We start from the raw sequence: 26,173 nt of genomic DNA, 5'->3' as shown, positions 1-26,173 counted from the left end.
TTTGTCACTGTGTCTCCATGTGTTGTCCATGTATGTTTGGTTCTGTCCTCATCATGACAACCCTTCCCTGCCAACAGAAGGTAAACAGAGGCGTTCCTACAACGCTGGTCCGCCTGTAGCTCTTCCTTTATTCATTTTTTTCCTATTTTCTCTTTCCCGGTCTCTCTCTTTCTCTCTGTCTCTGGCACTGAGTTATCACTCTAACGGAACTGAGGAGATTGAAGTTGTGTGTGCCTTTAGTTTGCTGCATGGGGAGCACTAAAAGCACTCTGGGAGGAGAAAGGGGGATTGAACGTAAAAACAGGATAAAGGAAGAAGGATATTTTCAGAATGATGCTGAGAGCGAGCGGCACATAAAGCCTTTGTGGCCTTGGCTGTCCTGCTTAATGATGCTGGCGAGAGAAGCAGCATGGCAACGCTCTGAGCACAGCAGGAGGACCTGAAGCTGCACATAACAAACATCCTCCTCATATAACCTCAGTGTTATATGGAACATGACTGATGTCTGTGTGCATCATACATGATACTATTTATCTCATAACACCATGGCAAGATAATGCCATGCATCATATATGGCCCCTGCATATTGTCATATATGACAAAACATAACATTTCATTATCTTCATTGGCTTTAAGAAACATTGTAATAACTGTCTGACTATGAACGAATTTAACAAACTAATCAACAAATCAAGCAACATTTACGTACTCATCTATTCAAACTATCCAGTGATGTTTGTGTGAAAATGTTGAGATGAATTAACTTTCATGTCAAACTGTCACTTCATTAGATTACTAGATTAAATCAGTTGATTACTTCATACATTTTAAAGATTAAGTCGTCAACATAATGGTTTTCAACACTCAACTCAAATTATAAATGCTAAAATGAAAGCTGTCATGCTTGGTAAGTCTGTATGCAATAGGTCTATTTACAGGCATGTCATGTACTGTAAATAGAGACTGTTAGTCTGAAGATTAATTTAACAGTACATCCAGAGCAAAATGCTTTGTGGTTAACTTATTTTTCAGTAAATCAATATTGCCTGCATGTTTGTGACTGTAAGTGGGCTGTTGTTCCCAGTTTGACCTGCTGGTGGAGCTGTTCCAGGACGAGGAGAAAGCCACCAGTCCCACTGGTCAGGTCCCTGGCACCGGAGGCCGGACGCGCCTCAGCATCAAACCCGACAAAGGCCGTGGCAAGACCAGCAAGGAGCACAAGAAAACTGTCGGCTGCCAGGTTAATATCTCTTTCCAGTGTTTGGTTCTGATGTTGCCTGCATACTCAGCGTTGGTGTTTACACAGGCGCTCAGTTGAATTTTTAATTTCACAAAATGAGATTAGATCCAGTGCATTTTGGTAGATATTTGTTAGATATATCACAAAATATTGTGCGTCTTGTTTACCCACATGCCTTTTTTTTTGTCCAAGTTCATTGTCAATGGTTTTTATTACTGCCAGTTGTGAATTGCAGCTTCATAAAAAACAGGAAAGAAAGACAACTTAAGTTTTTAGTAGGTTTTGAGGGATCATTTATTTCTTTTATCCATTATCTAGATTGAAGTACATTATCTCTGTTTAATTGTTTTTTCGTATGGATTATAATGGTACAAACAACAGCAGCATGTGATCATAAAGATCCATTTTACAGATGCAGTCAGGCTAGTTTGAAGCTACAAAAGAAGTTATGGTGATGGTGATGATGATGATGATGATGGTCTTTTCTTGTAGTTTCGCAACTCCCTACAAATGCTGATGGATACCTTAAACGCAACCACTCCCCACTATGTCCGCTGCATCAAACCAAATGATTTCAAGTTGGCCTTCTCGTGAGTCTTCCTCTTCTCTGTTTATGAAAAGCTCTTAGGCATATTTTCAAGTAAATTGTTGTATGATATGATTGTTTTTATTTATTTTTTCTGTTCTCCAGAGATATTCATATTCTCTAAGCCACCATCTGAGCTCAGGTGTAAGTCATTGTAGTCATGTTGACTGTGGTTATTTGTTGTTGGCAGCTTTGATCCTAAACGTGCAGTGCAGCAGCTCAGAGCCTGTGGTGTCCTGGAAACAATCCGCATCTCCGCTGCAGGTTTCCCATCCAGGTACTGATGCATCCCAGCAACACTGTTACTGTTTCCCACAGACTCTTCTGTGTTTGATATGTGTTGTATCCTTAAAGATTTTCTGAAGTTTCTGAGCAGAAGGCAGATGCAAATTGACCATGCAGTTAAAAATCTGCTGTACAGACATTGTGTCTGAATACATCCTTAAAGTTATGCAGCCAGCCAGCTCGGTGACAGATTGATTTGATCAGTGTCTCTATCTATCATAACTCAATTTGCACAAGTGATTAGCCTTCTCCCTGTCGAGGTTTGTCTGGCTTCCTGGCTTTACTTACTAGGGTCCTTATTGCATTTTAGATATATACTAACCCTGAAAACCTTACAATTTGAGCAGAACCTAAAAGAAAAGAATGTGTGTGCATGTGTGTCTCAGATGGACGTATCAGGAGTTCTTCAGCCGTTACAGAGTGCTGATGAAGCAGAAGGATGTGTTATCTGACAAGAAGTTGACCTGCAGAAACGTTTTGGAGAAACTGGTGCAGGTCAGAGTATCTGAGTTTTTACCTTTCCTTTTTTTCCTAAAAAGGAAAAAATTAGGGTTATAATATGATTTCCATTGCTTATGGCATATCAATCTTGAATTCTCTTTTTATTATGTTATCTGTTTTTTGTTTAGTTTTGCATTACGGAGTCCTTTGTTTTGCCTCTTTCTGTGCAAAAACTAAAAAACAGTAGCGAATTTTCCACACACAGTACATATGTCTCTTTTTGTCCATCTAATCATGTCTTAATTCCTGATCTCTGCTCCTGTCTTCCTTCAGGACCAGGATAAATACCAGTTTGGCAAGACCAAGATCTTCTTCAGGGCTGGCCAGGTCGCCTACCTGGAGAAGTTGAGGGCGGACAAGTTGCGTGTTGCCTGCATTCGCATCCAGAAAACCATCCGTTGCTGGCTGGCGCGCAAGAAGTATCTGCGCACGCGCAGCGCTGCCATTACCATCCAGAGGTTCACCAGAGGATACCAGGCTCGCTGGTGAGTCAGTTGAACATGATATGCACCTCCCTTCAGCCATTAAAACAGATAATTTACACACAAAGACATTTGACTCCTTTTGACCGATTGTGTGTTTGTTTTATAAGATAATACTGGGTGAAATGGTTAATTTTGAGTATTATTGCAGTTAAATAAGTCAGGCTGAAATACCTAAGGTCTAAAGTTATATTAAAATTGTAAATGCGTGTTAGTTGAGACTTTTATATCTATCCTCAGCCTGGCCAAGTTCATGCGTCGCACGCAGGCGGCCACCATCATCCAGAAGTACCAGAGGATGTACATGGAGAGAAAACGCTACAGGCAGAAGCAGGCTGCTGCTCTGGTCATGCAGACGATCCTCAGAGCTTATATGGCCCGGCAGAAGTACCAGGGGGTAAGACACACATCACACAAAATGCTTCAAAATATATTCATCCTAACGAGTCTGTCTATTATTAAGTCCTGAGATCCAGTTTTCTTAAAACAAGACAGGGTGTCCTTGGAGTCTTAAAAAGTATTAAAAGTTGATGAATCAATTTAGTGAAAATTAAGGCCCTTAAAAAGTATTAAAAAGTCATAAACACCTTTTTCCGAGGTATTACATTGTGTAGCTTGCTTCAAAATGTATATTTGTCCAAAGAGGTTGAATGCTTAAGTTTGCGTGGTCACTTAGTGGGATTCTGTGTAGTTTATTTATGGAAATCTGCTTGACTTGATCTCATCTGAAAAGGATAACGAGCTCACTTACCCACTGACTTCTGCTGCTTTATACAGTACTGCTAATAGTACATATATTGTACAGCTAATAGGGAAATGAAGGTGTTGCGGCTGTAAGCAGTCCAAAAAAATGCTGCCGCGAGGGACTACAACACTGAGAGATGAAAAACACACTGACGCGCTGAAGATCCAGTTCAATCATTTATTCCTCCGCACGTAATAAACAACTAGTACTGCAGTTACCAAATGTAAAGTTATTTTGTGATGCGAATAAGTGCGTGAGTGCGGTCAACAGAAAGTGTTCGCTCCCAGGCTCACCCCCTCTCTGTTAAAGCCCCAAAACCAGGTGAACAGGTGAAGCAAACAAATATACTGCCATTACTTCCGCCCAAACCCCGGTGGACACGCCCACCACCTATAATATCAGTGCATAATATAATAATCAATGAATAATATAAATTAGACCATAAACAAACATACAGGAGAAACATGTGGCTCCTACAGTAGGTTTTCCAACATGGTTGGAGGACAAGGAGTTTGAACCATGGCTGAGACCTGTTTCTGGAGCAGGTGTAACGTTACTGCTCTGTGTGTCAGAAGGCGATAAGTGTAGCCTTAGGCCTCCTGCACACTGCCTGTGTGGCGTGAGCGTGTCAGCTGCGTGGGGCGTCCGTTTTTATTTCGGCTCCCATGTTAACAGGTTAGAGCTTGCACACTGCCTGCATGACACGCATGTCTCAGGCGGCTCGAGCCGCGCCGAAAACACGACGCAACATGCAAGCGCGTTGGAAGCGTTTCCAGGCAAAGTAGAATACGAAAAGATGTTTATATGTCATTTTGACACAAATACATTTAATAAATGACATTTTTATGTTTGAAAGTCTCTAGGTTTTGACATAAATGCAGATATAAATGTAATTTAAAAAAATAATAATAAATTATCGATTTTCAAATATTGCACCTGTCAATACAGAACGAAATATTCTGTAGCCTATTTTGCCGTGATTTCTGCTGACATTGTCTTTGCTGTAATCAAATCAGTATATGTTTATGTTTAACAGTATACTACTGCTTGAGTGCATTTTATCAATGGGAAACATACATGTGTACAGACAAGGACAGCAGCAGCAGCGCCGCGTCAGACACGTTTCTGTTGTGCAAAGACATAGATAATGCCACACAGCCGCCACGCAACCGACACACAACAGAAACGCCACGCTCACGCCACGCAGCCAGTGTGCAGGAGGCCTTAATGTGAATCAACGCAGTCGGGTGTCGCAAATGCACCTCGCCGGAGCACGGGCAATGTTGCCAGCTCATATGTTGTGCAGTTTTGGCTCAACAGGTGGAATTTCATATATATACTAACACTCACCTGGTCTGACATAGAGGGGAGTCCATTCTTGAATTGGCGATGAGGTATTAAAATGTATGGAAAGGGTCTATAAAATAGTCTTATAGTAAAATCAGAAAAATTGTGTTTGTGCATAATATTCACGTGCTCTTATTTCTCTCTGCTTCCCCTTTTCTGTGTCTGTCTGTAGTTACTGCGGGAGCACAATGCGGTGATCATTCAGAAGCGCGTTCGCGGCTGGTTGGCTCGGTGCTGGTACAAGCGCTGCCTCGTCTCCCTCGTCTACCTGCAGTGCTGCTTCCGCAGGATGAAGGCCAGACGCGAGTTAAAGAAACTGAAGATCGAGGCTCGCTCAGTGGAGCACTTCAAGAAGCTCAACAAAGGCATGGAGAACAAGATCATGCAGCTGCAGAGGAGAATCGACGAGCAGGTGAGTTGCCCTTTTTTTCCTTTTTTTGTGTCCTCATGCATTGATTCATGTTTGTCATTTGGGTGTTTGATTTCCCTGTTTTATGATCTGTCGGATGCTTCCAGAGCAAGGACAACCGGTCAATCAACGAGAAGCTAGTCAGTCTGGAGACTTCCTCCACAGCAGAGAGGGAGCGGATGCGTGGCGAGCTGAGCCGGCTGCGCGGGGTGGAGGAGGACGCCAAGAACAAAGGCAACCAGGTGACCTCGCTGCTGGAGCAGCTGGAGAAGCTAAAGAAGGAGCTGAGTTCCACACAGAAGGAGAAGAAGACCATCGAGGACTGGGCACAAACCTACAGGGACGAAATGGAGAAAGTAAGACGGGATCCACACCCGTATCTGTCAGTTTACCTGTAGTTGTCCTGATCCTCCGTCTCCCTGTGCACAGTGTATATACAGTAGAGTTACATGTCTTCTGTAGAACAGTAGATGAGTTTCCCTATTCTTGGTTGTAGTTCACAGATATTTCCTTGGATGTTGATGGCATATTTTAACCTTTTTGAGAGAATAATATGGAGGTTTTGAATTTCAGGGAAGATTCACTTTTTGCTTATTTACTCTAGTTAAAACCTCCTCTGTCTTCTCTCCTCTACTTAGTTTTCAACTTTTAGTGAGACTGTCCTATTATTCATTTACTATTGCTCCCAATTAGAACAATCTCCTATAGTTTCCTGGAAATATATATATTTCACAAAATACTTTTGGCAACAGAGGAAAACAGTTTTTCCCCAATTTAGGAGCCAAAGCGAACCAGATGGAAATGGGCGCATGGTGGGCTGAGAGGGCAGTGTTGCCCAGGGGCAGGTGAGCACAGGCGATAGAGTAGTGTGCTAGTGAGGTAGCCACTGAACTGTAACTGTGTTTTTGTCTAGTATTTTGTCCTATTTTGCCTTCAAATAACCCAGGTTTTTCTAAATGAGAAGCACTTCTTTTGAGGGTTATGAGTTACAGTAATGTGTTAGATGACAGATGTGCAAAATAAACGGATCAGTCACATTTAGTTCTGTAGCATGGACTTCATTTCACGATCACGATGACAGTCACTGCTGCTTTACACAACGTGATTTAAGGATCGTGTGTGTGTGTGTGTGTGTGTGTGTGTGTGTGTGTGTGTGTGTGTGTGTGTGTATAGATGGTTTCGGAGCTGAAGGATCAGAATTGCTCGCTAAAGAAAGAGAAGGACGACTTGAACAGGTTGATTCAGGAACAGAGTCAGCAGATGACAGGTATGCAAACATCACCACATACATTCTACATCTAGCCATGCAGAAACATGTACAGTTGATATCTATTAAACCATACAGCATGTTTCCTTTTTGTTGCCTTTGCGCTGGCGACAGCCGTGGCCGGAGGCAAAATGGTTTCAGGTTGTCCGTTCGTCCCATTCTCGTGATTGCGATATCTCAGGAACGCCCAGAGGGAAATTCTTCAAATTTGGCAAAAACTCAACTGAACTGATTAGATTTGGGTGCTCAAAGGTTTCTGTGACCTCACAGAACGCTAAACATGACAAAATTTCACACAAATGACTTATAGGATAAAATGATGAAGTGATGACATTTAATAACCAAAATCTCAAAAGTCAACTTCACTGTGACATTATTTTGTTCTGCAAAAAACGAAAACGCTTTTCTGACCATTATTAAACGCCATAACTTGTGAACAGAAGGGGAGATTGGGATCATATTTCACATTTGGTCAGATACTGAATTGGTGACACTAATCTTGGGTGTCCACTGGTCTGATCTTTACAATCAGTATAGATCTTCTGTGCTGCGGTGTTGAAGATGTGTGTAAAGCATCCATGTTTCACCAAAAAATAAACTTTCACCCCCAAATCAAAAATACATATTTTTCATCTTACTTTTAGTGCTATTTATCAATCTAGATTGGTTTGGTGTGAGTTGCCCAGTGTTGGAGGTATCGGCCGTAGAAATGTCTGCCGTCTCTTAAACATGAAGGAACTAGATGGCATTCGACTTGTTTTTGACGCGCGATTAACACACGCTCGTTCTTGGATTTGGGCCTTGGGCCACTCCATAGTTTGGGAGATCAGGAAGCGATGAAGCAGTAATGTTGTGAATGGCTAGCAGAAACAAACCTCCTTGAGCTGAAATGGATATAGAAAACCGTCTTTTGAATGGCAAATTCAGTTTCAAAGCCCTTCCAGATGGTTCTTTCGACAACACTAAAGTTATTTGCCTGTACTGTCAATGTGAATTGCGTTACCACCAGAGTAGGTTGAGTCTCAAATACCTCTTGCTGGCCAATCTTACAACTGATGCAGAGAACCCTCCTCCCCCTGGCCAAAGGCAGGCCATGCTGGATAATATGTCATGAGGTCTTATGTGCCCATCTGCTGTTGCTTGATGGGCTTCAGTTTGCCATATTATGCTTTCAGCATATTTTGTCAACATACTGTATCTTTGAGGTTATTCTGGAGCATATTCTAGACAGGATTTCTCATCGTTTTGCATTAAGCAAGCATATTTGTCCACTCCCATGTTGATAAGAGCATTACAAACTTGAAAATATCCTTTTAAAGTACATTTAGAACACATACAATTTTTTTTTAATAATTGGCGATTAATCACAAGTCAACTATGGACAATTAAACAACAATTAAATATTTGAATCGATTGACAGCCCTATATATATTTTCTAGTTTTTTAACTGCTTCTTCTTTATGTTTTGTCCCGTCAGAGAAAATGGCCCGTGCTATAGTAGAGAAGACTCAGCAGCTGGAGACGGATCTGAACGAGGAGCGATCTCGCTACCAGAATCTCCTGACAGAACACCTCCGCCTCGAGGAGAAATACGACGACCTGAAGGAGGCGATGGTGAGGACCACATGCACACACCCAGTCAAAAGTTCTGAGAGGTTTACCTTATTTATGAACATAAGTAGACATCATTTTAGTGATGGTCAACTTCAAACTCGAGTCTGTCGTTTTAAAAAAAAAAAATTGAAAAGGCTTGTTATCTCTCTCATCTGTAGAACGTGTCCAAGCCTGGCCACAGGAGAACAGATTCCACCCACAGCAGCAACGAATCCGAGTATACCTACAACTCAGAGTACGCCGAATTGGAAGAAGGTTCCCGTGCTGCCGAAGTAAGAATGTTTGCATTAAGTACGGTCACGTTAAATAAGAGGAGAAATCCAGAGGCATGGTGCCGTGGCAATTTTGTAATCCCACTCTGACAACGAGACAAAAATCTCTTGCAGTTTTGTCACACTTTAAATGCTCAGAGCATGGTACACAAGGCAAAGGTTAGTTTGTGATATGCACACAAATTGGAAGCTGCTTTTTCTCTTTATACCTTAAATTGGCCCTCCCAATCTGGTCAGGGTTGTTTCTTTCAGTTAGTGTTTTGCATGCCTTTGTTTTAAAGACAAAGGGCTCACCAGCCAGAGGTGGAAATCTTTTGACGACATCCAGGTCACGCCTTAGCATATGCAATCCGGTCAAGATTCATTTATTCAAAGTTTGCATTGTAAAGGAATTAGCATAATCAAATACAAAAGAAGTGTATCCTGATTTCATGCGTCTGGTCAAATGTGATTTAATTCAAAGGTTACATTGTAAGGGACATACAGCCTGAACAAAGACAACTTCCCTCAAACATGGTTTCTACTGTCACAAAATAGTCGCTGACGTTAAAGTGGCCTTTCATTTAACCATTGCCATTCGAATACTTTTCATGGGGCATATGCTCTGTCCTAACATGTCTTTGTTGTGCAGGATGTGACACGAGGAATGGACACCTCGCTGACCCTGAAGCTGCAGAAACGTCTCACCGAACTGGAGCAAGAAAAGCAGTCGCTGCGCAACGAACTGGAAAACCGAGAGGACCAGTTCCAGCGGGCTAGAGCCAGGGTACTGACACCCACACTGGGCTCTGAAATATATCACTTTATTAACAAATTATATAACCTTTAAAGGTATCAGCCTCATTCTAGTGCGTTAACCCTTGGTAAAGGATTGTAAACATACAGTAATACTTGTATAGTACCTAATGAAAAGTTTTCTAACACAGTAATATACATATGTAAAATGTAACAGCCCAGTATAAGTACAAATGATTACTTATTTACACTTTTCATGACTCTTTTAATATAATAAGAGGCTTTTCATCATTATGTACGTACATTATGTATGTGCATCATATAAGTGTGTCATTAGTTGATACATAGGTTATTACACAGAAAAAAAGAGATTAAACAACAACAAACATATTTTTCTTATCAGGCCATGTTCTTATTCGGCCCTGTGTCAAACTGAACTGCATCATGTATTACAGACTTTGTCACTGTCCCAAACACCTCTTCATCAACACGTTTTGCTCCATGTTTCAGGATGACGTAGAGTTTAAAAAGGCTCGCGGGGCAGAGCTGGAGTACGAGTCCCTTAAGGTAATCTGTCAGAGGAGTATGAAGTAAAAATGTAACACTACACTATATATTCAAATTTGTTTATTAGGATAAACCCCTTGAGATGTATCATCTCGTTTTTGAGGGGTTCCCACACTAGCACATGTTCACTCACTGTTTCCAGAGAATGACTTGATCCAAAGTCAGACAATCTCTTTTATAACAGTAATTACTGCCATAGCTTCAGAAAGCCTCATTGACCACTTGTTATTATAACGATGACCCCCCCCCCCCCCTTTTCACTTCTCAGCGTCAGGAGCTGGAGTCGGAGAACAAGAAACTGAAACATGACCTGGCGGAGATTAGGCGAAGCCTGCTGGGTAATGCAGCTACAGGCGCCGGGGCCCCGGGCTCCCCAGCTTACAAGGTGGTCTTGGAGCAGCTCAACGCCTCCTGTGAGGAGCTGGAGGTCCGTAAGGAGGAGGTGCTGATCCTGCGCTCCCAGCTGGTCAGCCAGAAGGAAGCCATGCACCACAAGGTAGAGGAAGATTTTACTCGCTCTGTTTTCTCAGTGTTCAAAGAGGGAAAGTACATCCATCACCACTGCTCAACTGGAAAAGATCCAAGAATCCTGGAAATCCTAGTATTTAGCCAATAATCACATCACATGTAATTAAACATTTAGACTCTACGTGGTGCTGTTGTTCTCTCACAAAGTGAAGCTAGATTTCGGTGGGTGGTACCCTGCTTGCTTGCATCCACCTTACACCTGTGTTATGTTTTCACCCATGTCTGCTTCTCTGTTTGTCTATTTATTAGCACAATATCCCCAGACAAGACAAAGGGATCAGTCCAAATCTCTCATGGCCTAAAGATCACTTTTATTGCATTTTGCCAGTGATCCTTATCTGAGATTATTAGTTTTTAATATCTCATAAATACGTTATCATAAATAACTTAACAGTTTTAAAAAGCTGTTTCATTTGCGTCTTAATGGCAAAACATGACTTGAACATTACTTGATTGACATTTGAACTCTAGTTAGTTTGGGGTCAAAATTATTATTAAATCACATTTTTTTTCACACTGTATGTAGCTTTCTTTCACTGCACCATCAGTGTGTCTTAACTCTCCTGTCTCCACCTTCTCTCCTCCATCCATGCTTTCCCACAGGATGAGAAGGTACAGTTAAAAAACAGCATCATGCATGAGTATTTGACACTTTTTGTCACGGTGTTTGCATGTAAAACCTCCTAACGTAAGAAATCTGATCCAGCAGTCAATTTTATATGTCATCATAGCGGAAGTCCACTCTCTTTGCTCTGCAGCCGTGTGAAAACAAGTGCAGCTCGTACGACCACTGCTAGAAAAATGTTCAAGTAATTTAAAATATACCCTCAGATACTTAAACAATTCTATTTCTAGTGATTGTTCAATGGTGGACGTTTATGTTTTTCACTAGCAGCTGTCCAAATATAGCTGCTAGTAGGTTCCAGCACAATTATAGAGTTGCATAGAGAGTTTAGTGAAAGAAAAGGTTTCGTAACATCAGCTAGTTAGTGTCAGTACCTAAACAAATGAAAGACAAAATGCTTGGCTTTCTTTAATTCTGTAAAAGTGCAATTTCTAACAGGCTTTACTTTAACTTGCTCCTCTACGTCACCACCAATATTCCTTTTTCCACTTCCACATTCTGAATGAAACAACATGAAACTAAAGTAAAGATAGCAGGTTGAGGGAAGTGGTTACAACAAAGACTGAATGTTTCGAAAATTAAATTAATGATATGTTACGGTGTGAGAGCATCCGAGGGTGGAATTACCTAGTCTGGCTATCACCAGACCAAGCTCAATCTTTTAAGATTGAACATTAGTCTGGGGAGTCTGCTCTGTATTTTCTACTGCACAAGAAGCGTGATCAACGGGCATAGTTTGCATACTTTGTATGCAACTGAATAGTCCTTCAACCAATCAGACCAACGATCCGGGTGACGTATCTTACCGAGCGAGGCATGGCGAAAGCCGGTCGGTAGTTAAAAAAATAAATAAATAAAATAAAAAGCCGGTCGGTAGTAAGGCAAACACATCCTTCTTCTGTAGGAATTGTTCCAGGGCAAGTTTCTATTCCGTTTTCAGAGAAAAGTTGCCTTTGAAATCTGTTGTAACGGAAGCAGGATGGATAAACGTACAGGTTTCCAGCCTGAGCTGCAGGGCGAAATGAAATCTCCGGCAGATCGGGCTGGGTTTGCCCAGTCTAGGAATTACCCTCTGAAGTATGACAACTTGCACTGGAACCACAAAAGGGGACCATATTATGGTCAAATGTGGAAGACAAACTTATTAAGCACAGCTATGACATAAAATCACAGAGGAAACACAAGATCAGCATTCTTACTTTAAGAGGCTTTTCACACTCACACTCTGTCCTCTCCAGGCTGGAGTTTGATTATCTCATCTGTCTCGTCCGTTGTCTGGCTGAATGCATTTATGGACTGTTTAATTCACTGAAAGTCACTGAGAGTTCGGCTCAGTGGCCATTTTGCATATGTCCTTGTGAACACTGTCTGTAATACATTCACAACCCAAGGATGGATGTTACTACAAACAACCGTCTGCAAGTTGAATTTGAAAATGCAGCCTGTAGATTTCTGTTAACACAACACTTAGTGTGCTTTTTGTTTTCAAAATTTAGATACAATTGACGGCACTCCGTTCCTGAAATGCACATTCAGAACACAACATTTAAATATAGAACATAATATTCAAGTTCATTTGAATATTTGATTAATAATGCAACTCTTAAGCACTGCTTGAAAATGTAGTGACATAGACAAGGGGGCTTACTTCACAGTGCTGGGCAGTGGTGGCTTGTGTCTGTACTAAAAGTGAATTGAATTAGTCATGTTGCTGTTGACTCACTAAAGAAATAAACAGTTTGTCTGCTGCATTATTCTGCAGCTACACAGATTTACAGATACTGTATATAATGGTTCCTAGTGTCACTCTTTCATTCAGAATTGAGCCTTGTCTTCATATCGAACTGTCACACAGCAGTCACAACCCTGCTCAAACATTTTGTTCACCTTAATCCCCTGCTGCTTATTATCTGATGCTCAGCACCTCCTGTCTATTGAAAGCTAGAAAAAGATGCCACCGCTGTGAAGTGACGTTCCCTGTAGATATAGGACTGTTGCTGAGGCGTCACTTGATGGCTTGTCACTGTTTCAGTTCAAGGCACCAACTGGCTGATGATTGTCAGAGTAAAAGGACAGTCGTAGCCAGCAGCTAAAGTGATGCTGGCAGGGAGTCAACAACACACATGCTGACTGCCCACAGCAGTGTGAACTCACATTTCACAGAGCCATTGACTCATTTGTCTTCATTCATACACCTAAACTGTATAAAACTGGTTCATGATGCAGCTCTGCAAGCAGTTGTAGCAGCTAGGTCACTCTTTTGAATGGGGTGTTACTCTTTCTCATTTGTCCCTCTTGTTCACCTTTCTCTAGGAGACCATGACCGAGCCTTCCGCCTACGTTGAGGATGTGTCTAAACTGAAGGACGCTGGTGAACTCAAGCAAGCTTACATAGGCCTCAAAGACACCAACAGGTACTTTGTTACAGCCACTTCTCCTCCCAATCTCCAGCGATTCACATTCATCAGTGTTGAATTCACTCCAAGCACCCGACACCATCATCTATCTTTTGTCCAAATTTTGTATCTAACCGAGCTCTCGCTCCATTATTAATCTTACCGTGATATATGTGCAAGAAATTTCTGTTTGTGAACACTGCCTTGTCCTGTGCAGATCTCCTAGGTTCATGCGTAAGCCATTGGAAGTCAGTGATCTCCTGAGTAGGCTGAGGTAACCAATGACACCTGGCCTATGCATCATGGAACAGAGCATGCATGGCCACGCTGATGCCAAACCGGATTTGAAAATGTTACAGATGACTGATATTACTGAAGCTAAAACAGCTGACTCTAGGTCGTAGCGCTGATGAAAGCTTGGGTAGCTTTGCGTGTCGTTTTCTGCTCTTAACAGCATGTCGAGTAATGTAGCTCCAGCTACAGTTTAGTTCTTACTTATGCTCTAACAAACTGTGTCTACCAGTATTTGAAGTCAAGGAATGTGTGTTTGGCTTTGGAGTCACATTTTAGGATACACAGGTCTGCATGGGAGTTCATAGTTCAGCATGAACAAGAGCAGAGTCTCTTAAACTGAAGGTAGTTTCTGTTTTCCCTCAAAACAAAGATTCAGTGGTTTCAACAGCTCCGGTCTGTTTTTGGAGATGCTGCAGAACTTCATACTTACAGTGCAGTGTTTACAAAATGTAAATGTGCAGCATGAAAGCATGAAAATGTCTTAAGCTAAAAAGGTACATCTGTCATCTTCAGTTGTAGTTTCACCTTTATTAACACATATATTTACAACACAACTTCCTCACACACTGACTTTGTGTAAGGTTGGATGTTGTTGTGAGCTTCATTGAATGAGTTTGGCATAAATCCTGCATGAGAGCCCACTTGTTTTCTTTGTTTGTTGAAGCAGAGATGTGCAGCACACTTTTAAAGAATTGAATGTCAATGCACATTGTTACTTATCAGAGTTGCCCAAAAAGTTGCACTGCATCACTGCCTTTATCCCTCATGCTCCCTTTTGTTGCTTGTGACCTTTTTTGTTCAAACACTGACATGAGTAGAGAATATTTATTTATATTTAATATTTACACTGCAGGCTACACATGCTAGACAACAGAGGGCTCCACCACTGTTGCAGTCAGCAGTGCAATGACAAAGAAAACCTGAATCTGAATCAGAATAATTGAAATCGGTTTTGAAACTAAATAGAATTACACATAGTTTTACAGCACAGTCCGAATCCTAATGGTATAGAACGTTTCCACTTTTAGTGAAAAGTTCCATGGTTAAACCAAATAAATGAAGTGCCACCAAAAGGAAGATAGATGCAGGTTCTCCTCCAAAGTCCCATTCAGTACACCTCAAACTCCAGATAATATAGCTTCAATTTGTGAGTGTTTCTACATGCACACATGCAGACACCTCAGATAAAGAGAAAAAGGCATATTGTTGTCTTGCACACCTCTCCCCCAACCATCGCGCATTTTTTTGTTTTGTTTTGTTGTTGTGTTGTTTATGTTCCTTTTGTGTTGTGTGTCGGTCAGATCTGCCGCTCCAGACTTCCATAAGCTGAATGAGGACGGAGAGCTGTGGCTGGTTAATCAGGGCTTAAAGGAAACCATCAGGTGTAACTGTGTTTTAAACACAAGTGTCTTTATTGAGCATGATGCATTTGCCTTTTCACAGGAAAGGATGTGTGCTGTTTTTCTTTGTTCACCTTTTTTCTCTCTCACTCACGCTTTATCAACCTTTTCAGAGTTTTCTCTCACATCTATCTTTCAATTTATTTTGTCCAGTTAGCCAGTTTTAGGACCTGTAAGACTGCTTGTGATTTGGTTGTTGTGACTTAGGCGTCCTCTAGACCAGAGCTCTTCAACAGGGGGTCCGGGACCCCTAGGGTTAGTTATTGTTAATATTTAAAAGTTTTTTCAAAAATCTAAATGTCTTAACATGAATCCAACATATTATTAGCAACTATAAATCTCCATTGATAATATGGCTTACTGGCCTATGGGTAAGGTAGTCACTAAGATAGCCATCCACAGATACAGTTAAAAAGGATTCACTGTGCCACATGTATGGTTAACATTAAAAGATGATTTATAAAATCATGCTGACAATTATTACTTTAAAAGCTTAGTATACTATGCACTAAAAAGGTATGTAAAGGCTTTAGGCTGCCCTACACTTTATTGTAGGCCCAGTTTAATATGCAACTTCATTTTTTACAATATTAGTAGTAGGGGGTCCCTGCTCCGTCTCTCTCTCAGTTAAGGGGTCCTTGGCTTAAAAAACGTTGAAGAACCCTGCTCTAGACTACAATTTTTACAGATTCAGGAGCTGGTTTTAGTGCCAAAAAACATTTTAAATTAGGAATAACATTATTTTTGATAAACGCCACATAGGTGCTACTCTAATCCTACTTTATGTTTTATGCATATGGTCTCAGGACTCATTAGATTTGCCCTACGAGGGTAGACGACGGTAAATAAGCTTGGTGTTGTGTTATAGAAGTAATACATCATGTAAACTACTTGGGTGCTGTCCAATATTTGAGATGATAAGATTTGTTATTGTCACACTATTCCCACAGTTCTTTACAGGGCTGTGTGCGCTATAAAAATTATTTTAAAAAAATCCCCATAGATGTTGCATAATGTATAGTAAGTTATACAAGGTTTTGGTTTGATTTATTTATAACATAGTGCAGCAGGATTTATCTTCCTGCCACTAATCTGTTTTACTCAGTTATAATGATGTTACTGCTTCATGTAACTCAATATTCACGGCAGAGCTTCCTTTAAACAGTATTTGCAATGTATAATGCTTTTATGCTATGATATATATTTGAATTTGAAAAACCATTTAAATTTTCTTGCTGCTATGGTTGTATTAATAGGTCAAAGTTTCACTGAATGTTGGTTAACTAATTGCCACATGATTTATATGACGGACTGACAGAATGTGAAGAGACCAAACTAGTGTCTGTACAGCATGCTGCTGTCCTGCGTCACCACACTGTGGTGAAAACCTCATTCTCTCACAATTCTTTTTGTTCTTTTACTCAAATTATAATGCTGATTTCTTTTCCCCTCTTCCCATGTTTGCCCTTTCTCTTGTTACTCCATCGTCTTCCCTCACTTCCTCTCACCTGCCACATACTTCTTCCTTTTGCATCATCCCTTCATCTCCTATCCACCCTCCTTCCTTGTTTCATCTTTGGCACACCTCCTCCTTTCTTCTTCCCCCTGTGGTGTGTCTCTCCCCCCAGGTTACTGGAGCACCAGCTGCAGGCTCAGCGGAGAGGTTACGATAGCGAGGTGGAGTCGTTGCGTGGCGAGCTGCAGAATGTCAAGGAGGAGAACAACCGTCAGCAGCAGCTCTTGGCCCAAAACCTCCAGCTGCCCCCAGAGGCCCGAATCGAAGCCAGTTTGCAACACGAGATCACCCGGCTCACCAACGAGAACTTGGTACGCTGCAACACACACACACAGATGCATACAGGCTGAGGAAGAGCGGTAACTTCATCTTCAACCTCAGTTTATGTAAAGTGCAAATCACTCAAGTGTCTCAGCCCCATTCATACAGGTGAAAATCTTAATATAATAAGATTGAGGTTAAGAATTAAAAATGTTAATAGAACAACAATAACACAATAACGGCAATATATGTTACATAAATATGTTTATGTAGTGTATGAGTAATCATACCATAGGAAAAAACAGATGGGTTTTAAGCCTACATTTTTTTTAAATTTCTGTCTCAAACTGAACATTAATTGTATTATTTATTTGTCAAATAAAGGTTTTAATGTCTAATAACATCAACATATCAAGTTACAATATACATGCTCCCCATTACAAGTGATTTGCTTTAAATGATAATAATAATCAAAACCTCTTTTTTTTTGCTACATTTGAGCCTTGTTCTTGCACCCTACAAACTGCAAAGCGTCCCGCAGTGGAAAATAACAAAATGGCAGGAATGCCAACATGACATGTTTAGTTTGTTCTTATTTTTTTATTCCTTCGTCACTATCAGATAGATTGCCTAGTTGGGTATGGCTCATTTAAAGGAGCAGTTCGTCATTTTAGGAAATGCTGGCGTTGTCAGCAAGGACAGTGACCCGACAAATTGATCGTCAATTCTTAAGAGCACGAAGACTCTGGGCACCATCTCCAATTGTTCCGATATGGCAGGATTAGTGTTTATCATAGTCCTTCATACAGGTGGCATATAAGAAAAATATATGTTAAACAAATATGATAGATTTCAGGTTTAAGGGAAGTGCTGTGTTGTTCTGCTGGGCATCCAAAGCACAGCATTTCTGAATGAGAAATAAAGAATGGTAATAAATCGCACTTTTTAAACACAAGCAAAAGATAATATAGCATATCCACTTTATCTACAGTTAATGAAAATGTTGATTATGTCACTAAAGCTGTTTGGGTTGGGGGTTTCATTCCCACTTGGGTGACGCATAAAAAAACTGAAACAGTGTCACACACACTCATTTGTGTGGTTGGTGTCACCTGACAGGAACTCCTGGCTGAAGATCCCACAGCATCCCGAGAGGCGCGAGTCATCATTTTACGACGGATGGTTGTATGTAGAGAGTGTGTGTGTGTGTGTGTGTGCGTGTGTGTGTGTGTGCGCGCGTGCATGCATATATGTGTAAGAACTAACTGAGGGTTTGTGTTTTGGATGAAACGGCGCTCTAACTCTCCACAGCGGTGTCTTCTAACTCACAGCGGAGCTGCTCTGCACATTTTTCTCGTTTCTAACAGCCAGCGAGTCCTGTAACTTCTCTTCCTCTGAAAAAACAATCGGCACAGCAACTCTCATGTTGATAGACACACACCCCCTATTTGTTTGTTTGTTTCCAAGACTTTTGCTGATGCAAAGCCAACAACTGATTTTTAGAAGTGTTGGACTGTTTGTTTTTACCGCTGGTGTAAAGCATTCTAAGAAGTCAGAGGCTTGCCATTTGTCCTCACTATTCTCTCTTTTCTTTTTTTCTGTCTCTCTCTCCATCACTTCAACCTTCGGCCTGTTTTAGGATCTAATGGAGCAGCTGGAGAAGCAGGACCGAACCATCCGCAAGCTCAAGAAGCAGCTGAAGGTTTACTCCAAGAGGATCGGAGAGATGGGAGGTACGGGAGAAATCATCAATCGGCAAAGGCTTAAGAGTCTGTACATACGTGTGTGTTTGAGTGCTACAGTACAGGACATTGCCTGACTGTCACGTCTTGTGTATCTCTCAGCGGGTCAAACCGAGGGACAGACGTCTCCAGGACAGGTGGTGGACGAGCCGATTCACCCTGTCAACATACCCCGCAGGGAGAAAGATTTCCAAGGGATGCTGGAGTACAAGAAGGAGGATGAGCTCAAACTGGTCAAGAACCTCATCCTTGGTAAGAGCAAATTATGAAGAGCAAGTAACAACAGGTGGAAAATTAGATCAAAAATAAAATAGTCATCAAAAATCTATCTCTTTAAAGAGGTTATTTAAGGTCCTTCTATGGTTGCATTTTGACAAACTAACTTGGGAATGTTCTACTTTTGAAGATAACTTTACAACGCCTCAATCCCATTTCTCAATAAAAAGTACAAGGTTGTTAAAAAATAAATCATAACGCAGGCTTCATTCACAGTTTCTACAGTCTGAAATGTAAAATCCATCTGTACAAAATGTCGCTTTGTTTGACCGCAGAAACTTCTCTTCTAATGTTCTCCTCAGTCCATCACTGAACTCCTTCCTCCTCTTGTCTCTCCAGAGCTGAAGCCTCGAGGTGTAGCCGTGAATCTGATCCCAGGTCTGCCAGCCTACATCCTGTTCATGTGTCTGAGACATGCAGACTACGTCAACGATGACCAGAAGGTCCGCACCCTGCTCACCTCAACCATCAACAGTATTAAGAAGATCCTCAAGGTATTTTGTGTGTGTGTGTGTGTGTGTGTGTGTGTAAAATCCTATAAAGGAAGGATGGTAGTAAAGTTTGGGGCGACCTGTACAGAGTTTAGTAGAATTACAGCATGATCCTTTAAATGATGCTTTTCAGTAGTTTGGAAGATGTTTGACTTGAAGAGGGTCTGATACAGTTACAGTATGACTCCAATTTGTTCTTCCTCTTCCTGTCAGAAACGAGGAGACGACTTTGAGACGGTCTCTTTCTGGCTGTCTAACACCTGCCGCTTCTTGCACTGTCTGAAACAATACAGCGGCGACGAGGTGAGACTGACACTATGCACATAACCATAGAAACTGTCTCACTCAAATATGTACACATTCATAAATAGGGTTTGTTAGACTTCTGGGCAATTTAGTTAACGTGATTGTGTTGGTGTTTATCTTGGGAAATAAAAATCGACCAACCGGTGGACAGAAAATGTTAAGGGAAGTTTGAATTAACTGGAGAATGTGTTTTTGTATTGTTTAAAAAAAAAAAAAACACCATTGTTTTGATTGCTTATGGTGTTTCTAGTGATAGAAAGTAGACAAGCTGACATTTATACAATATCATAAAAGTGTTTTAATAGAGTTGTTGGACATAGACAGACAGACAGAATATTCTATCCTTCACACATACAAAGTCTTTAGTCTATTTCTTTTTTGTAACCGTGTGTCTGCCTGTGTCCGTGTGTCTCAGGCCTTCATGAGGCACAACACGCAGAGGCAGAATGAACACACTCTGTCCAACTTCGACCTGGCAGAGTACAGACAGGTGATCAGTGACCTGGCCATCCAGATCTACCAGCAGCTGATCAAATGCATGGAGAACATCCTTCAGCCTATGATAGGTGTGTGTGTGTGTGTGTGTGTGTGTGTGTGTGTGTGTGTGTGTGTGAGTGTGTGTGTGTGTGTGTGAGTGTGAGCTAATACTACTGTAGTATTGATGGTATTCTTTGAATACTTGTTGGCAAACTTACAAAGTGTGTGTGTGTTCCGTGCAGTCTCTGGCATGCTGGAACACGAGACCATCCAGGGCGTGTCGGGGGTGAAGCCCACAGGTCTGCGTAAGAGGACATCTAGTATCGCCGACGAGGGCACCTACACCCTGGACTCCATCCTGCGCCAGCTCAGCGCCTTCCACTCCACCATGTGCCAGCACGGCACCGACCCCGAGCTCATCAAGCAGGTTGTGAAGCAGCAGTTCTACATCATCGGAGCCGTCACGCTCAACAACCTGCTGTTACGCAAGGACATGTGCTCCTGGAGCAAAGGCATGCAGATCAGGTAGGTGACGTTGCTGCTCAAAAAAGGGAGCTCCAGAGCGTAGACTGTATTTGCTGTATTTGTCCCCCGTTTTGTTGTTTTTTGTTGTTGTGACCACTAAACTTATGATGTGTTTCTGTGTGTGTGCAGGTACAATGTGAGCCAGCTGGAGGAGTGGCTCAGAGACAAAGGTCTGATGATATGCGGAGCCAAGGAGACTCTGGAGCCTCTGATCCAGGCCGCTCAGCTGCTGCAGGTGAAGAAAAAGACTGACGAGGACGCCGAGGCCATCTGCTCCATGTGCCTGGCCCTCACCACTGCTCAGGTAAACTATCCTGTCATTTATTACACCACATTTAAAGAAACAAGCTTTTAAAATATTTTTTTCTCTCAACTTCAGTCCGTCTAAAAGCTGAGGGAACCCAGCCACTGTAGGTAAAATGTGTTCAATGTTGGGACAACCTCTCTGTGTTTTGTCTCTTTCAGATCGTGAAGGTCCTGAACCTCTACACTCCAGTCAACGAATTTGAGGAGAGAGTATCTGTTGCATTCATACGAACCATACAGGTAATTTACTCCAGATGTATCAATACAACACTGTTTTCTGGACATACTGTTTTATTTACTGTACAGTATGTATAAACATTAAGGAAATAAATGCTCCTGGAAAACACCACCTGAAAAAAGTAACACCTTCTAAGCTAAAGCACAAATTGAATCTAGTTAGGTTTCTTTAAATTTGATGGTAAGTAACTTCAACCCTCGACCTTCCAGGCAGTCACTGGTTTCCAAACAGCTTATCCCATCAGAGTGAATCTAAAAAATTCTGCACATTGTAACTTGAATGAAAGGAACAAGTGACTGCCTGGAGGATGGGGGTGGAAATGCTGCAGCAATGCAAAGCACTCAAATGTGCTACAGTCGGGCGCCCGGATAGCTCAGTTGGTAGAGCGGGCGCCCATCTATAGAGGTTTACTCCTCGACGCAGCGGGGCCCGGGTTCGACTCCGACCTGCGGCCCTTTGCTGCATGTCATTCCCCCTCTCTCTCTCCCCCCTTTCATGTCTTCATCTGTCCTGTCAAAAATAAAGGCCGAAAATGCCCAAAACATAATCTTTTAAAAAAGAAAATGTGGTACAGTCCCCTAACAAACTGCAATTTTGTTCTGCAAATTAAATTTGACTGCATATTAATTATTTCCATCTTTGCTCTCTTCTTTTTCCATTCAGACCCGCTTGCGAGACCGTTGTGAGAGTCCCCAGTTGTTGATGGACACCAAGATGATTTACCCGGTCACTTTCCCATTCAACCCTTCCTCCCTCGCCCTGGAAACCATCCAGATCCCCAGCTCGCTCAACCTGTCGTTCCTCACCCGTGTCTAAACCAAGGCCCCACAGGACGGCTCTGAGCCCTGCGGCCATTTTGATGTAGTGGCCACAGTTGGAATTGCAAGTCACATGACACTCACTGGCTCAAAAGACTTTCTACGACACAATCATTACAAGAGAAATAAATAAAAATATATATATCGCAGGTTCAAACCCATTGCTTCTATTATGACTACTCCACCAATGTTACACTGTGAAAACAGTTAGGCACTAGTTAGGCAGACTTTAATGGTCCAAGAGGCTTTTTTGTAAAGCACATAGAGCTGGATATTCTTGCTGAATTTTAAGTCATTCGGACTTACGATGTGAGGGACATGGCCTTTCCAAATTGCTGTTAATAACAGCGCCCCCATGTGGCTGATTGGGCTCATATTTCTTGGGAAGCACTTGTACATCACTTACAGTTATTGGACCAAGTTTCATGTTTCTTGCTTGTTCCAGCTCGCGGAAATTTGAGTCACTTTGGCAGCAACAAATAATAAATCATTATCCCCCTTCAGCATTTGAATCCTTAAAATTCAGAGCGTCACAAACACTTAGAAATTAGGATTTGTATTAACACAACTTGAGCAACTATGTCCAAACAATTAACTGAAAAGTCAAGATTGAAAACTCAAAGAGGTTCTAATGCAAAACTATCCCTGGTTTGAACCTGTAAATTGACACATCAAATTAAACACACAAACCCAACCACATGCTGAACTTTCAACCTGCATCTGTACGATACTCGCATCCTCTGAACATACACATGCACGCCTACACTCACGTGCACCTTCTCTCTTACAAAACGCACAGATACACACGACACCCGCGGTTGCTGCCGCTGGTTTAAACATGGCTGTAAAACGGCATCATCCATCCGCTGCTTGTAAAAACGCCTGCCTCTTAGAGAAGCCACAGGACCAGAACAATGCCTCCAGTACTCGCTCTCCATCGACACCTGGGTCTGTCTTACTGGTCTTGACCCTGTTTACCCCAGCTCCCTTCTGTGTTTTAACTAGCTGTTAAGATAGTTATTGTTGTCATCGTCTCGTTCTCCGGTGAGAATGTACGTACCAATACACAGGAGCGGGCCCAAAAGGAGGTGTTGAGTCCTCACAAAGAGAAATTACTTGATAAACTGTAGTGTAGCTTGGTATGTGAGGTCTCTATTTAATAGGCAAAGTGAATTCTGAGTCCCAGTCAGATGCCAGCTGAGTGATACCGTGCTAAAATTAGCTCTCTCCACCCCATGTTGAGGTAACCTGGACCCAGGCTTCATTCTGTATGTTGACATTTTACTCTCTGAACACAGTCAGGCCAAGACAGAACTCATCGTCTGTACTATATTATTTATACATATATAAATATGAATGATATATATCTTGTATTTTATTTATTGCATTTACCTCCGTCCCCACCCTCCCTTTTTTAGATTAGAAGCATTCTCTTTGCAGAAAACATGTCCAATATATATGAAGGATGGGACCATTTTCCATAAACAGCTTTGTAAGGATAGTTTTAGTTCAATTGCAGGCTATTTATGTCAACATCAGGTCAATTATGTAGTATAGTTTTAGGAGTGCCCGCACAGACAATTATTTGTTAGGTCACGTCTTCATTTAGATGTGTCGCAATATCATGTTTTATCCTGCATGTCTGGCAGATTAAGTGTAGCACAGGTTTTAAGTGAGGAGAGATTTCAAAGGTACAAGGTTTAAGCTCTGACAAGGGTTTAACCTGCTACAGTCTATACTGTTTACAGCTGTGACCAGAGCTGAGAATCACAGGAAACACTTGGACAAAGATATTTACACACACACACACACACACACACACACACACACACACACATACATTACACTTTGCTTACTGCTGTATCACCGGGAGTTTTGCACTCCTACAGCTTTCCTCTCTCGGCTTGTCTTCTCTGGTCACAGCTCTAGTCAGAGCATTGAAACTGTTTTACTATTATCAACGTGGAACTATTTATTTCAGTATTGTCATTTTCTTAAGTATCAAAGTTATGTATATCGTGAAGCCATGTATCACTGAGCAGAATGGACAGAAAAATGTTTCTCTTAAGTTGGTTTTAGGGAGTTTGTATCAAATCTGTTTAGTTTTACAACAATGTTTTCTGCTTTATTCCCACACGTACACTAACTGCAGCTTTGTGGACTGATTCCACCCTATGCCTTCCTGTTTAGTGGCCAAGAAAGCACAACATGGGCCTTTAATACCGAAAAAAAAAAACACAAGGGTTACTGACAAATCTGTACCTTTTTTTTGTTTAACTGTTTTGTTTAGTCTAAAACCATTAATCTAAGGAAGTATAGATCAAAATGTTTTTGCAGTACAGAGAGCTGGGGATATATCAGTGAACTTGCTCTGGTGAAGATAGAGAGAAATAAAAAATATTTTATCAATTGAAGTAGCTCATTAAATGCCATATTAAAGCGTAACTCTCGCCAAAATGCAACCTAGCGTCTTTTTGTGAATGTACCCGAGTCAAACATTCGTTTAAAGCATAATTAGGATGGAAACTCCACTTTTAAGATTTTTTCGTTTTCGGTCAAATGGCCTTTTGAATGGGTATATAACTATGATCGCATCAAAATCACTATTTTTAAAACACTAAGAAGGCTCAACACAACATGAAACTTTGCTCGAAGTATCACCAGGGGCTCTACACATGAACTCCAGCATTGAGAACATTGTTTGTGTACACAGAGTTTACTAAAAAAGGTTTTAACAACTCACTGTAGCTGTTGGTTTCTCCGGTCACCGCCATCTCGCCAGTCAAAAAGAGTCGATCTCCGAATGCAACGTAACAGGGAGAGTAAAGATGGAAAGCTCCTAAAGCTTAGTTCCATATAAATGCACGGATAAATCGTTGTTTTGTCGTTAGTGAAAAACAATATTGACCTTGTAGTTGAAAAGGAGCCTCATATAAGAATGACATTTCCTCCTATGGAGTCCGTTCATTCGCATTCTGAGATCGCCTGTTTTTGATTGGCGAGATGGCGGCGACCAGAAAAACCAACAGCTAGAGTAAGTTGTTCAAAACCTTTCTTTTTAGTAAACTCTGTGTACACAAACAATGTTCTCAACGCTGGAGTTCATGTGTAGAGCCCCTGGTGATACTTCGAGCAAAGTTTCATGTTGTGTCGAGCCTTCTTAGTGTTTTAAAAACAGTGATTTTGATGCGATCATACTAGTGCCCCTAGCACTCCCACTCAAAAGGTAATTTAACCGAAAACGAAAATACGGTGAATCTTAAAAGTGGCGTTTCCGTCCTAATTATGCTTTTAAACGAAAGTTTGACTCAGGTACATTCACAAAAAGACCCTAGGTTGCATTTTGGCGAGAGTTACGCTTTAAGCAGACCACTCTTCCTCTGACAGGAACTAGCTACAGACCAACACAAATTGTAAGTGGAGTAAAGAGAAGTTAGTATGTGTAATTGTTTTGTGTTGCACCTGTATTTGAGAATAATTGGATACCCATAAGCTCTCATCGGGACCACATGTTATCAATCTGCCTTTTGTTATAGTTTGGATTAGTAGCTAGTTTAAAGTATGGTTTGTGTAAAGAGTACATATCTGATGGTAACTGAAGGAATAATTAACCATATGAATGTTTCTAAATGTTAATGAAGTGTATCATGATGTTAGCTGCACATTGTTGGACAAAGCCTTATCTGAATTATTTGCTATCTGAATGACTTAAAACACATTATCAACATTGTGGCATTGTTCTGTCAGTAAAATGAATATAAATTGTTATGTTTAATGCCATAAGTTAACCAGAACTATGGGAGTCTGGAGGTCTGGCCAAAAGGATCAAAAGGATGGAGGTCCTAAAGTTGGTGTCACAGATGGTTTGCACTGTTTAGCCATCAGTCCAAATGCACTTTTTAGACACTGCGGAGGAAGTCAGAT

At 41.3% G+C, this 26,173-nt stretch overlaps 1 protein-coding gene across 6 annotated transcripts in view; it reads left to right on the top strand.

Moving 5' to 3' along the window:
• The window catches only part of myo5aa (myosin VAa), a 61,691-nt gene extending 36,829 nt beyond the window's left edge, over positions 1-24,862 (top strand). The window contains exons 15-42 of one of the 6 annotated variants that reach the window (XM_078252324.1): positions 1,085-1,240; positions 1,733-1,830; positions 2,017-2,103; positions 2,498-2,606; positions 2,886-3,097; positions 3,335-3,491; positions 5,359-5,598; positions 5,703-5,951; positions 6,769-6,862; positions 8,340-8,476; positions 8,635-8,748; positions 9,380-9,514; positions 9,994-10,050; positions 10,319-10,546; positions 13,517-13,617; positions 13,817-13,873; positions 15,195-15,275; positions 16,922-17,120; positions 18,190-18,255; positions 18,710-18,803; positions 18,915-19,064; positions 19,428-19,582; positions 19,793-19,882; positions 20,301-20,451; positions 20,605-20,887; positions 21,017-21,191; positions 21,353-21,433; positions 22,095-24,862. In XM_078252324.1, the coding sequence (XP_078108450.1) occupies positions 1,085-1,240; positions 1,733-1,830; positions 2,017-2,103; positions 2,498-2,606; positions 2,886-3,097; positions 3,335-3,491; positions 5,359-5,598; positions 5,703-5,951; positions 6,769-6,862; positions 8,340-8,476; positions 8,635-8,748; positions 9,380-9,514; positions 9,994-10,050; positions 10,319-10,546; positions 13,517-13,617; positions 13,817-13,873; positions 15,195-15,275; positions 16,922-17,120; positions 18,190-18,255; positions 18,710-18,803; positions 18,915-19,064; positions 19,428-19,582; positions 19,793-19,882; positions 20,301-20,451; positions 20,605-20,887; positions 21,017-21,191; positions 21,353-21,433; positions 22,095-22,247 (3,909 nt within the window). In that variant the 3' untranslated portion in view covers positions 22,248-24,862. The remainder of the gene's footprint in view (positions 1-1,084; positions 1,241-1,732; positions 1,831-2,016; positions 2,104-2,497; positions 2,607-2,885; positions 3,098-3,334; positions 3,492-5,358; positions 5,599-5,702; positions 5,952-6,768; positions 6,863-8,339; positions 8,477-8,634; positions 8,749-9,379; positions 9,515-9,993; positions 10,051-10,318; positions 10,547-13,516; positions 13,618-13,816; positions 13,874-15,194; positions 15,276-16,921; positions 17,121-18,189; positions 18,256-18,709; positions 18,804-18,914; positions 19,065-19,427; positions 19,583-19,792; positions 19,883-20,300; positions 20,452-20,604; positions 20,888-21,016; positions 21,192-21,352; positions 21,434-22,094) is intronic. The other 5 variants (XM_078252333.1, XM_078252343.1, XM_078252360.1 and 2 more) reach the window with 5 other exon arrangements.
• Positions 24,863-26,173: the final 1,311 nt, after the last annotated feature.

Source organism: Sander vitreus, chromosome 1, assembly GCF_031162955.1.
Source record: "Sander vitreus isolate 19-12246 chromosome 1, sanVit1, whole genome shotgun sequence".
Classification (NCBI taxonomy): domain Eukaryota; kingdom Metazoa; phylum Chordata; class Actinopteri; order Perciformes; family Percidae; genus Sander; species Sander vitreus.
This window is presented reverse-complemented; position numbering and strand designations above follow the sequence as displayed.